This window comes from Pelodiscus sinensis, chromosome 2, assembly GCF_052426305.1.
Source record: "Pelodiscus sinensis isolate ZL-2025 chromosome 2, ASM5242630v1, whole genome shotgun sequence".
Classification (NCBI taxonomy): Eukaryota; Metazoa; Chordata; order Testudines; family Trionychidae; genus Pelodiscus; species Pelodiscus sinensis.
Window position 1 is genome coordinate 141,733,264 of NC_143053.1, and position 14,662 is coordinate 141,747,925.

At 40.5% G+C, this 14,662-nt stretch overlaps 1 protein-coding gene across 3 annotated transcripts in view; it reads right to left on the reverse strand.

Moving 5' to 3' along the window:
* SLC12A7 (solute carrier family 12 member 7) overlaps nt 1-14,662 on the reverse strand; it is a 164,649-nt gene that overhangs the window by 11,096 nt on the left and 138,891 nt on the right. For all 3 annotated transcript variants that reach the window (XM_075921508.2, XM_075921509.2, XM_075921510.2), the window contains exons 19-21: nt 10,717-10,886; nt 10,389-10,520; nt 7,263-7,370 (exon numbers count right to left, since the gene is read on the reverse strand). In XM_075921508.2, the coding sequence (XP_075777623.1) occupies nt 7,263-7,370; nt 10,389-10,520; nt 10,717-10,886 (410 nt within the window). The remainder of the gene's footprint in view (nt 1-7,262; nt 7,371-10,388; nt 10,521-10,716; nt 10,887-14,662) is intronic.

The window sequence follows — 14,662 nt, forward strand, 5'->3', positions numbered from 1 at the left end:
TTATAGTGAGAATGGAATATCCAGTCAGTACTACTTTGGACTACCTCTTTCTCTGGATTGTCATTAGGCAGCAGAGCCTGTATATCTTGACCAATGGACTGAGGACTAGAGTAGCTTTTTCTTTTGATTGAGCCTCGAGACTCATCAGTGATGCTCTGAATCTGGGACATGAAGGTCACCAAATACAACCAGCATATAAAAGAAGGATATAATTAATTATGCTACTCAAAAGGCAATTTGTCTTTATTTACATAGCTGAACGATGGAGTATTCTGAAAACAGAATACTTGTGCTTGCCTTTCATAAACATAGTGCTCATTTTCACAAATTAGCATAACGATGGATTTCTAAAATTGATCTGAAGCACTACATTAACTTAACAGAAATAGATAAAAGAGCTATTTTGTACTCAGACATGCAGACTGTACACAAAAGGAAAAAGCTATTTACTTTAATAAAAGGTTACACACGTAAAAACCTCTCTCCATAATAAGTTAGTGGGTTTGTTTTCTTGGTAACAAACAAAAAATTTTACATTAACCCCAAAACAATTGTAGAAAGTGCACACATGCACACACGCACCATATATTGAACAGTCATACTCAAATACTCTTTATAGAGTTTTTTTAAACAATTAGCGTTATACGTTGTTATAACTAATTTAGGCTTTGTTAAGGCACATTAAGTATACGAACACCTGACTGTGATATTTAATTAAAGCGCAAGAAGAAGGAGCTTATCAATCACTTGGGACTTATCCTGACCTCACCTCTCTGCCATAATGACCTACCTATTACCCAACGATTCCTTCCAAATTCTTATAGACTACACCCAAACACAAACTTTTATCTGTTCTATAACTTTTCACATGAAAGTGAGTATTCCCTTACAATGGGCTCCTTTTCAGTACAGAAGGGGACTGGATTCAGAAGAAAGCCTGGGCATTAATTTAAGGCTCAATAGTTGCTTGCATGTGATTGTGGATCTTAGCTAAGTTCTGTACCTTGGTTAGGCTTTGAAATAATAAATCTGAGATAGATTGGCTGTGGAGTTGAGCACTGAAAGCAAGAAAGGCCAGCAACACATAAAGGATGCATGTTGCTTCTTCCCTTTACAGAGCTGTGAGGATGGCTTGCTAGTAGAAGTTATCCCACTTAAAGTTACAGGTTTAATGAAGTCGCAGGGACCCAGTCAAAATATTCTCATGTCTGTCTTGGTTTTCATTGACAATTTGCAAAGTAGCCCATCCATTATAGCTAGTATTCATTTACTTGGTGCCAGACACAACAGTGCAACCATCTTTATTCTTAATCATAACTATATTTGTGAGGTGTAAGGATTTATTGAAGGTACAGTTCTTCCTGCCTGATAAAGTTCCCTCATGGACTTGCAAAGTCTCTTATCCTTCTGAAATCAGAGACTGTAAAATACTTCTTTGATTATCTATTACCATGATAGATGATGCCCTAGATGAGGTAGCACATCAATCTGTTTTTCCATACTGAACCCTGAAAGTGGGTATTGGCTGATAAAAGAGGATCCAAAAGAAAGGCAGAAGACAGAAATTAAAGGGATGTGGCAATTTGAAGAAGTAACTTTAGGTCTGTATAATGCCCCTGCCATCTTTGAAAAGTGTATAGAGAAGGTATTGACTGGCAGCACCACAATGTTTCAACGGCTTGGGTCTCAGAGAAGCCTTCTTTCCAGACTATACTAGGCCCTGTCATAACAGCTAAGCCCATGGCAAAAAGGTTCATCTCTCTTCCTCTCCCTTTTCCCACTTCCAGCTGCTACCATACTGAGCCCTACCTCTGCCACTCTAGAAAACAGGAACCAGAGGAAGAAAACTGTGAGGAAAGGAGAAGAGAGATGTAGAGGGGGAGGAAGATGAATCCTCCAAAATGGGATTTTCTGCAACTATGCCAAAGGAATTTCCCTACCAGTTTGAAAATACCCTTTGCAAAATGTTTGATGGCCAGGCACATCTTGCCACAGAATAGTAACTGAAGCCTCAAAGGCCCCTCAGAAAACCCTGAACATTCTGTCTCACAGCTCAAGCACTTTCATAATTGAGAGTGGTGCCTTTTCAGTTATTCCGCCATCCTGAGGTGGACAGGGGAAAACCTATTAGTAAGGCGTTGCATGAATTTTCCCATTGTTTGGCTCCAAGAACAGCTCACAGACTTGCCTGAGCCCAAGAGGGAAGCATAGACAGGCCAGCACTATCACTGATAGCAGGATAAAAGGGAGATCAGATTTTGGGATTATAGAGATGTACAGGAGGCCCAGCAGCAGCCCTGCATGTTATCAAAGAGGCAATAATCCCACATCATATAATTCTGGTGCTCCATTGCTGGAATAATGCATTCAGTTGTAGGCACAGCAATACAAATTATACTGATATTTGAAGGAAATTCAAATGGGAGAAAAATATCAATGTGTTAGATTTACATATAAAGAATAAAAGAGATATGAGATAGCATATGCAAAGATAAATTGGAGATAAGATAACAGTTTAGACATATGTAAAATGTGTATAAACATCATGAATGATCATTGGATTTAGTACACAGGATATAAATACAAGTAATGGAATTAAATTTAAATTGAAGATAAAAGTAGGCTGAATATAAATTAAAACTTCCTGGTTCAGGCTCCCCCTCATCTCCTTCTATCCCCAGGCAAGTGTTAGAAGCACAAACATATGCGATTTTTAATTTTGGCAAGATAAAGCACTGGAAAATGCACTGTAGGGGAAAAAGAAAAACTGCTGATTGTCAAAGAGGTACACAGGATGACCTCAAATATGTTTTTCAGCCATAAGTCCTATCAGCATAGGCCTTGCCATGCAAAGCACCAGTCAACCAGTGACAATAATGCACTCTGCTACTTCACATGCCATTCTATCAAGGGCACTTAAAACTTTGCTGATGTTATTGTCATGTGCAATCTAGTTTGTGCAGCAGAAAATGGAAATTACATAACTCATGGCTATGACATTACCTGAGGTGCTATCTAGAGTGCTGAATACCTTTGTCTCATCAGTTATCCAACCTGGGATGCCTTTTACACTGTTTTACAGTGAACAGCCACTCCTGACCAGTTAACACACAGCCTCTAGTATGTAACTTACTCCCAGATGCACAGCATTAAGTGCCCTTGGCTAGCTAGCCACTCCTGTATTACACTGCAGAACACTAACACATTCTTTACAGACTTTCCCCCATAAATGTACATTTTGCATTGCCCAGCACACTGCTGAATAATGCAAGCTCATGGAATAGTATGTCATTTTGTCAAGGGAAAAGGATATGCAGCAGCTTTGTTATCCCAAATGGAGTTTTCCCCACACTTTAATCCAAATACACCAGTTAGATAAAAGAGTGAAAAAAGTATATTAACAGAAGAAAGAAAAGATATCAAGTTATGACAAGTAATGAGGCATCAGAGTCATAACTGGTTACCAAGAAATCAAAAAGATAAAATGCAAACTAAATACATAACTTAACAAGTTAAATGGATTTAAAGCAAATATCTTTCTCACCATAGGATTTGTAGTTCTTTGGCTGAATTTTGTTTTAGCAAGAGCTCTCCTCCCCACTTCCACACACCAAATTTAGTTCTTTGAAAGTCATTGATGTCAGGAAATCAAGCATTCCCCCCCTCCTCACACACTTTTAGTATTCAGTTTCTTGTGTTAGTAATATCCTCACTCAGTCATGTTGACCAAACAATCTCTTGTAGACATGAAGTTTGACCTATTCTTGTAATAAAACATAAATTTCTTGTTCACACCTTTCCCTCCCAGAGAACGGCCATTTAAACATTAACTAGTCGGGGTGCCAGTGTGAGTCTGTCTCTGAGGAACTGGTTTGCCTCATCTTTCTAACTCTGGAACATGTTACAGCAATGTTATACAGTAAAATCATATAACTTTGCACACAATGTTGGTACATAGATTTACTAGGACAATAATGTTCTGCAAATTATGAGTTTTCAAATCATACCTGACAATGTATATTTTCTACAAAAGTTGTCAGAATTCTGTAAAATTGGTGAACATAATGATATAGACCAGGAGTAGGGAATCTTAGGCCAGCCCCCGGCTTTCCTGGATCCAGCCCCTGAGCTCAGATACTCCCCAGCATTAGGGAGCCTGACTGTGCTCCAGCCCCACACAGCCTCACCATGGAGCTGGAACACATGAAATCTATTATGCTGAGCCACCCCACTAAGCTCTGGTGTGCGAAGGAAATGTGGGGAGTGTCTTTATATTTCTCATTCAGCAGGGATCATGGCAGTAAGGGTTTGGGATTTCTTTTCTTCTCACTTGTGCGTGGCCCCCAACTGATTTTTCAATGGGTCACTGGCCTCTGACCCAAAAAAAGGTTCCCCATCCCTGACTGTCAGCATGACACATTAGTGTTGCTTTGTTATATGCCTAAATGCAATCATCTATTTATAAGATTCATATCACCAAGTAGGATATACCATTTTGGGAGGTGAGAGAACAAGCCATCAGGAAGAAGCAGGAAGCGTGAAATCATTTTGGGTCTTCCAGACATAATGTGTATTCACATTAACACAACCACAAATAAGAATTAAAAAAAAAAGATTGAATCTATTTTAATGCCAGAAGGGATGATAATCTAGTTGGACTTCCTGTATAACATCAGGCATAGAATTTTAATTTACATGGAATTTTTAAGATTCAATTTACAGAGGATCCACCACTTATGTAAACCTAGAAGTGATCCATGTTCTAGGCTGAAGAGCAAGACAAAAAGCAAAAAAATCAAACAAACTAGGGTTTCTGCCAAACTTAATGGTGAGGGGAGAATTCTTTCAAGACCCCAAATATGATCATCAGAGACTGAGCATGTGGGCAAGACGCACCAGGCAGACAGCTGGGAAAGAGTTTTCTGTAGTTACTCAGAGATCTCCCCAAATAGTGTCCCATCGCCTATCATTGGAGATAATTGCTATTAGCAGTCACAGGTCAGCTACATGCCATTGTAGGCAGTGTCACTGTACCATACTCTCCATACACCTACCAGCCTCCGTCTTGCAGCCAGGCAGGTTTTTTGCCCCATCCTGTCCTTTCCTCCCCACCCCAGTCACTTTTGGAAGGCTGTTCCAGAACTTCACTCCTCCGAGTTAGAAACCTTCATCTAATTTCAGGCCTAAACTTATTAAACAACTCTCCCTCCATATTGTTTCTCTCACACACTTGCTCTGTGTCAGGGGTCTCCAACCTTTTATAAGCAGGAGTTCACTTTTTGAATTTAAGTGCAATTGAGGATCTACCTCAAACCCAAACACCCTTGCTCTGTCTCCTTCCCCAATGCCCCACCCTGCTCATTCCATTCTCCCATCCCCATCCTCACTCACTTTTATCAGGCTGAGGGCAGAGGATTGGGGTGTGGGGCAGGGGGATGCAGATGCTGATCTTGGAGTGTGTGTGTGTGGGGGGGGGGTTCTGAGCTGACCTAGGGCAGGTAGTTGTGGTGCAGGAGGGGGTTCAGGGTGCAGTTTCCAGGAGGGAATTTGGGTGCACAGGGACTCAGGGCTAGGGCAGAGGTCTGGGGTGCAGAAAGGGTTCAGGACAGGGAGCAGGGTTTGGAATGCAGGCTCCATCTGGGCACTGCTTACCACAGGTGGCTTCTGGATAGTGATGCAGGGGCTAAGGCAGGCTCACCCCTACCCTGGCCCTGCAGCACTCCCAAAAGCAGCCAAACTCTCTCCATCCTTGCCCCTCCCACCCCCAACATTAGTACCCCTTCTCCTCCTCTTCCCGTGCCCTGCACAGCAACCGGGAGACTCCCAAGAGCAGGGGGCACCTCCAAGACAAAGGATAGGAGCAGCATGGTAGTGCTAAAAGGGACAGATAAACTTGTTAGGATCACCTGTCAGAGGCTCCAAGATCTACTGATAGATCCTGACCTACTGGTTGGTGACCACTGCTCTGTGTAAATAAATGAATCACCCCTCAGCCTCAGGCTAAACAAGCCAAGCTCTTTGAATCTCCTTTCCTAAGTTAGGAGTTTCAAATTTCCCTGATTGATCTTCTGGCATTCGATTTAGGAAGTCTAGCTAAGATCAGCTAAATCGAACACTAAGGGTGGCTCTAATCAGTGCCAGTATTCCTTGCAGTTGCGAGGAGTAAGGGAACCCAACGGGAGTATTTGCTCTCATCGGCTTCCCTCTGTGAAGACGGCGCAGAGCCTGGCTTAAGGTAAACTGACTCAAGCTACATATTTATGTAGCTGGAGTTACGTACTTTAACTCAATCTTCCAGGTCTAGTGTAGACCTGGACTAAGTAGCCCTTTTTCCCATCTGCTCCAGTTTGAATGAATCTTTCTTAAACAAGGGAGACCTGCACTGTACACAATATTCCTTGCTTACCGCTGAGGTCAAACTAACAGGCCTGTAGTTTCCTGGATAATTTTTCTCTGCTTTCTTGAAAGTAGGTACTTGTAATATTCTATATTATTTTGGTCACCACTTTTACAAGACTATGATAAATTTTGTACAAAGTATGCCTTGTGAGATATCATTTGAAACTCATAATCCGATGAATATTGTTGTCCTGATAAAATGTGTGTATCAACATTATATCAGAAGTTATTAGATTCTACTATATATCATTGTTATAACTTGCTCCAGTGTTAAGACACGCAGACACAAATCTGTTATGGAAGGATAAAGACACACTAGCATCCCACTCAGATGTTAAACAGCTATCACTGGCCTATGAAGCCATTCTTCAACAAGAAGGCAAACAGCAAAATATTTACATATCTGCACAGAGATGGTTCAACCCTCATGTGCACAAGACACTATGTGTTGCCGACACCCCAGCTCAAGTTAATCCTCAAAGAGGGGAGCATAATATAAAAACAAGAAGAAGTGGGACAGCAAGGCTCGTACATATATAATTGCCTTTGATTAAATGATGAATTTTCTCTATGAGCTTGCATTACTCATTAGTGTTTTGGACAGCACAAGATGCACATTTCTGGGGGCGGAAATCTAAGACCAAGCATTTGCAGGTATTGCTTTGTATGTAACTCATGAGTGACTGATCAGCATGAGCATGTATTTAGCTGGGAGTGAATCTGTATGTGGAAGGCTGCATGAATAGGCCAAGAGTGGCTGTTCAGTCATGAAATTGTTGGAGAATAAGGCCTACCTAGCATTACCACTGTCATTGATTTACACTTAATTTTCATTAAATTTATAGTCAAGTTAAATTGATTACCTCTCTTTCCCTTTCATTCTTAGACAGCTGCATCTGTTTTAACATTTGCGATCTCTGCTCCATCATAAGAGTCTTCTCATACGTGAACGCTGAAATATCATTTTCAAACTGCAAAAATAAGTTTGTCATCATTAAAAGGAGAAAAATCTCATTTGCAAAAAAATCCCTGTCATTTGGCTAACATACTGGGGTTTGCTTTCATTTGTGGTAATTTATATTCTAACACAGGAGTGGACATTAAAATAGGGGCAGCTCACCAGGGTTAGCCCTTGGTGACCAATGTCACTATATCTGCCTGCGCTTCTGCTAGTATGGGTGATTGCAGCGCCCATTGGCTACAGATCTCCTCTTCCCAGCCAATGGGATCTGCGGGAAGTAGCATGGACCAGGACACTGCTTCCTGCGGCTCCCATTGGTCAGGAATGGTGATCTGTGGCAACAGAAGTTGCAAGCACACATACCTGTGAAGACACAAGCAAATATAGCCATTGGGGAACCAGATGCGGCCTGTGGGCTGGTATTTGCCCACCACTCTTCTAATAGTATTTCCGAGTCTAAATATCTTGTTTTCAGTGCTTTTGAATCCTAATTTTCAAGTCTATACAGGGTAAAGAGACAACAATGCAATAAAGAATAAGCCTTGAGGGGTTGAACAAAAATGAAATGTAACTATATAACAAAATAGAGAGAAGATTCCTAATGAAAACAAACTAAACAAACATATCTATTTAAAATATGCAAATATTGTTAGGTTATCATGGATAGAAAAGGTAGCAACCTTAATCAAATTGAAAGTACATTAGTATCAAAGAATATCAGAAATAGCTAAACACACAAAAGTGACAACAGGCATTTTGGCAAATAAGGAGCACAAAGAAGTTTTAAAATGGTAATATTTTGCAAATATGTAGTTATGTGGTGGTTCTAAAGAACTCAAGAGGCAAATCACTACTCACAATGAATCTTCGAAAGAAATGGCTTTAACATGATTATGAAAGGACCACCTGACTTAAGACTGAAATTAATAAATGCCAGAAAACAGCAATTTCTTCTTCATTATTGTAAATACATTTCTAAATCTGAAAAATTCACTAAAAACTCAAAACAAGATGGAGTACCCTTTCAAAAGACAGGAGTAAAAAGACTTTACAAAACATAGACATTTAAGAAGAAAGATTACCCTATCTAAACTCTCCCATCCAGTTCAATATTCTTGGAAGCTCTATATTGTAAAGATACACCAATGACAGAGCCCTCCATGTTTTTATTGAGGTTTACTTAAAAACAGCCTCTCCTCTTTACTTCTTGAAGTTTGTCGGTATCAAACATGCTAAAAAATACTGACTTCTGGTAACAATAGCTTAGTTTTTTCTATCCACCTAAATGTTCAATTAAAACTAATTTAAAAAAAAAGAATTTTCTTCTACCATACCCATATGGCCACCAACACGCTGTGACATAGTGACCATTTGGCAGCAGCTGGCAAAGGGTCAAAGCTGACACAGGGTTTATTATTTTGTGTCAGCAACTCCTATCAGACATCATGGTCTCACTACATCCGTGGTTCTCAAACGTTTTTGCCTGCAGCCTACTCTGTACAATGCAAACCTTTCTGTGGGCCATCAGCCAACTGCCCATGATGAAAAAAAGTGTCTTTGCTTATCTCTAAATACCTTAAATACTAAATTATTCATATTAGGCTAGTGGAGCATAAAAACTTAAATATGCAGCTGCAATGTAAAGTGGTGTTTATAACTGGTAAGAAAGGAAATATTATTTATCAAAATCAAAATAATTAAACAGATTAAGCACTTTAACTTTATCATGTTAGTTTACCAAACTTCATTTTAAATAAAGTAAAATATTAATTTACATTCAAAACAAAAGGTTTCAACACTGTCTTTATGTATGGCAGGGGTGGGGTGCCTCTTTTGGATCAGGGGCCACTGATCCATAGACAAATCAGTTGGGAGCCACAGAAAAATCAGTTGGGAGCCACAGAAAAGCGAGAGACAATCCCTCCCAAAAAACCCAACCCTCACAGATGTGGCCTCCAACTGAGGCACCATACTCTCCAGGCACTCCCACCCCATGGGGGGAGGAGGGGAAAGGAGAACCTAAGTCCAGGGCTTCCCACAGGCCAGATTAACTCTTCTGGAGTCCCAGGGTAAGTAAATTTTGTGAGCCCCTCTAGGCTATGGGGTAGGACCAAAAATGAAGGGTTCAATGTATGGGAGGGAGTTGCCAGGGAATGGGATAGGGATAAGGGTGTAAGAGGGGATTAAGGGTGAGAGGTCTGGCCTGAAAGTTTGGGTGCAGGAGGCAGGAGTATGTGAGGTCTGGCCAGGAGCCAGGGTGCAGCAGTGGTCCAGGGGTAGGATGTCTGGCCAAGAGGGATTGTGCAGGAACAAGGAAGGGTTCAGGAGTGAGCTTTTGGTGTGGGGTCTCTGTGGGGGGGGGGGGGGGTATGTGTGTGGGATGAGAGTGCGGAGTCTAGGCATGAGGGGAATGGGGAGAGTTGCTTACTTAGCTTTGTGCCTCCTGCCGCTTCCAGGTGCTACTCCCAGGCACCATATCCAGCTGCTCCCATTGGCCATAATTCCAGCCAATAGGAGCAGTGGGGAAAGCCTCCAGGCAATGCATCCATATGCTGCCATTACCCCAGTCAGGGGGAGGGGGAGTGGTAGCACATGGAGCCACTTGCTCCCTTGTGAGCAAGATCTAGCAGCAAGGCTCAGGGCTTCCATGTCCCCAACGGAAGCTGGCACTCTAATCTTGTGGTGGGGGAGAGAGTGTGGAGCTGGAGCAGCAGCACAAGCTCCCAACTGCAGAGAGGGTGGGGACTGAGCCTCAAGCCACAGTCAACCTGAAAGATGGCCATGAACCACAAGTAGTCCATGGACCGCAGTTTGAGAACCACTGATTTAGGGAGAGTTCTTGAACAAACTGACTCGCAGACACACAGACGTATTCTAACATACATAAAAGTCCAGTCCCCTGCCCTCACGGCAGGACCTAGTACCATCCCTCCAAATGTCATTTATTTTGTCATTAGGCAAAAGAAATTTCAGGAGGCTGAGGAAGTTCAAGGTTTTCAGGTAATAGGTAAAACAAACAGGAGCTTACCATTTCAACAACCTCCACCTCAGCATTAAGGCGAAGATGATACAAAAACATCTGAAGGTCCTTTTTCATTTGAATACTGTTGTCGTCCATTTGGGCAACAGTGAAGATACGCATTTTGCATTTTCTCCACACCTATTTAAGGGGAAAGGTATTTTATAATTTTATATGATAAATGTAGCAGTAATTTTGCCCCTCTTATTCTCAGTCCTTTAAACAGTTAAGTAAAAATGTTTAAGAATTTATTTAATAATTTTATGTAATGCATAGTGAAAGAAAAGTCATTGCTGTTCATTTTTTAAGAGTTCTCTTTTTGAGTCATGCACTTTACCTTGTGCTGTCGAAGAAGGAAAGGAAGCAACATCAGCATGCCGCCATCATGAACAATCCACCACACATCCATGTTCCCTTCTGAAAAGCGCTCTTGATTTGCTGGGAATAAATCAATGTTTTTAGCAACCAGCAGAGCGTGTTGTGCTGCTGTTGTTTCTCGTACTGTATCTGAGGGAATAAAGAGGACATTCAACAAACAAATCAGAAAATCTGAATGAAAATTGAAGTTGCTGAAGAAGATGGATAAAAATATCCACAATATCACCATTGTGAAACAGGCTTACTTTGGTTAAAAGCTAATCCTGCTTAAGTGAGGAAGCAAAAGCAACAATCTCACACATCCACATTCACACAAAAATAATTAATAATAAAAATTAATGATATTTTCAAAATTGATTGTTTAATTTAAACTTTTAATTTAAATACATTTTTCTTTATAAAATCAAATATGACAATCGATTATAATACCTTAAATTGCTATAATCAATTACAATAAAAGTACATTAAATTTTAAAAAAACAACCAAACAGTATACGTGTTCTGCTCAAGTTTTAAAGCAAGTCAGACCACAGAACTGGAGGAAGTTGGTGGCTAAACACCTGGAAACATTTTTTGGAGTTAAGCTGACTTTGAAAGTTGTATCCTCTTTCACATGTGTGGAACAAATATTATCTTCATTTCAGTTTATTTATTTAAGTCAGTCCAATGACTAGTTCATTCAAGTTGAGAAACTAACTGGAAGTTCTAAAAGCAGTAAAACTTGTTTCCCTGTTCCACTTTATGAATATAGAGTAGGTACAAGAGGATGAGATCAACAAGTCTGAAAACTTTGACAGGCGTGAATACCAGAAACAATTAGCTCAATTCTCTAACTGTAGATAGTACATTGTTTAATAAACCAATAAGTTTTCAATGCAAAACATGTTCTTACAAATTTACATTTTTTTCTTTTGTATTCAACGTGCTTAAGTTAGTTTTAATTAACTAATAAAAGCATTTGGAAATAGTGTTTTTGTTAATTTTAAATTGATTCCAGTTTTCACCCAAAAGCAGCTTGTCACAACTCATGATTAAAAATGTAATCATCATCTAGTAAATAAGAAATTTGTCATTCACCATTTTATAATATATAAAAAGTGTTAAAAATAAAAACCTTAATCTATGTTACTGCTTAAATAAATGTGTATAGCTACAGGCCAAATCTATATTACACATTTTTGTTGATGTAAGTTATATTGGCATTTAGCCGTCAGACTTTGTATACCACTTGTGCATACCTAGCTGCTTGTATTGGCACTATGTGTACTCATGAGTACTTGTGTCAATCCACAGTGTACTTTGTCACAGGTACATTACAGATACATCCAGCATGCTACTTTTTTCATCCCATATAATGCCATCCATATCCCATAATTTTTGTGCTTTTAAAAGAAGATTTCCACTGAGCACTTATTGGTGTCCATCCTCTTTAACAGACACATGGAGTCCTGCAGAGCTCTGCACTATTCTCACAAACACTGGAAATACAGGACACACTATACCCCTGTGTTTCAGACCCCAAGAAGTACTGCAAGAATGGGGGATATGATGATTCTTCAAAGATAGTCTGGTCAGGGACACAGCAAACAATAATACAAGATTTTTGGAGGAGTTCACAGAGCCACTGATGACAGTGGAGCAGCATTTTGGGACCTGAGAAATGAGCACTGACTGGTGGTTTGCATCACAATTTAGGTATGGGATGACAAGCTGCAGATACAAAAGGTCACATTCACGGATCTATGTGGTAAGCCCATCCCAGCACTGCAGAACAAGGACACCAAAATGACAGCTCCATTGATAGTTGAGAAGCAAGTTGCAATGTTGGATTGCTACTGGTCAGTGGGAAATCATTTTTTAGTCGAAAAATCTAGTGGTGGCCATTGTCATGCAACCCATTAATCATCTCCTACTACACAGGACTATGATTCTTAACAGTGTGCAGGATACAGTGGATGAATTTTCAGCAACTGTGGTTCCCGAAGTGCAGTGGGGTGACAGCATATATAATCCCATGTTGGCACACAGTACAACAAAAAAAAGGGCTATTTTACTATGGATACCCAAGTGTTGGTGGATCACCAGGGACACTTCACCAAGATCACTATGAACTGGGCAGGGAAGGTACATGATGCTTACATCTTAAACAAAGGACTAGTCAGACAGTTGCAAGCAGGGACAGTCTTTCCCAACTGGCCATCTACCACTGACAATATGGCAATGTCAATAGTGCTTCTAGGGGACCCCGCCTACCCCTTGTTTCGCTGGCTCATGAACCTGTGCACTGGCTACCTCAATAGTGCCAAGCAATGATTGAACCACCATCTTAGCAGCTGGTGCCCAATGCAGTTGAATGTACTTTTAGTAGACTGAAGGGACACTGAAGATGTTCACTCCCTGCACTGAATCTCAGTGACAAAAATATCTCAGTGGTTATTACTGTTTGTTATGTCCTGAATAATAAGCATGGGTATGTCTACACTTCCACCCTAGTTCGAACTAGGGTGGTTAATGTAGTCAATCGAAGTTGCAAATGAAGCCTGAGATTTAAATATCCCGGGCTTCATTTGCATCTTGCCGAGCGCCGCCATTTTTAAATCCCCGGTAGTTCGGACTCCGTGCCCGTGGCTACACGCGGCACGGAGTAGGTAGTTCGAATTTGGCTTTTTTTTTTTATAGGCTATGATATCGATCATTTGGTAAGCAGGTCCCATGAAACAAAAATTCATTTTAACAAACCCAAATGTAAATGTATACATGTATGAACAAAGAACGTTGGCTAGACCTACAGAATGAATGACTGCCATAATAGTATATCAATATCTGTCTCACCAGTAGTTTACAAAAATAAATCACATACCTACTTCTGTTTATTTCTCCTTGTTTTATAAGGAAGGACTGTGTTAGCCCTTTCTGCCACAGCATCACACTGAAAGCTCCTGTTCAGTTGTTTGTCAACCAATACTCCGTTTCAGAATCACTTTTTTCCAAGATTTGTGGTATACAGTATTGTTGTAACAGTGTAAGTTCCAGGGTATTAGCAAAACAAAGTGAGTGATACAATATCTTTTATTGGATCAATTTCTGTTGGTGAAAAACAGAAGCTTTTGAGATAATGGAGATTCCCTCTCACCAACAGATGTTGGTCCAAAAAATATATATATTATCTCACCAAACTTGTCTCTGCTTTTTAGAAGACAGTCATTCATTCTGTTGGTATGGCTGTAGAATAAAAGGACAAAAGGTCTGGCTTTCTATAGAATCTGCCTGGACAGATCTTCTCAGAAACTAGACTACTGGTTCCTTGGTCCATATTGGATTCAGTGACAAGTGAACCCAGTCATCTTGGAGCTCCAGCACACTCACAGTCCCTTAAGAGTACACCCTGTATTCTGCATTTCACTTCTAAAACCTTACATTGAGAACATATTTCCCAATACAACCCAATCACTGCTCCCACCAGTACAAGTATGAAGTTAGGAGGAATACATTGTCCACAAAGTCCTCAATTCTCAGATAAGTGTGGCAAGTAATGGTACCTAATTGACTGATTGAGAAGATTTTGCCAGAGGCTGGCACATGGAAGAAAACATTCATACTCCTGCCCTGGTTTAGGTCTTCTATAGGAATCACCCTGAGAAACCTGGACTCATGTCGCCTAGAGGGTGCCCATAGGAGAGAGGGGTGATGTCATGACCAATGGATTGTGAAGACCAAAACTGAATTAAAAAGAGAGTAAGATGAGTTAATGAAGGACAGGTCAATTAACAGCTATTAACCATGATAGCGAGGGATTCAACCCCATGCTGTCAGTGTCCGTAGCCTCTGACTACCAGAGTTGGGAGTGGACAATAGGGAATGGATCACTTGATGATTGCTGGTTCTGTTCATTCCCTTTGAAAGAC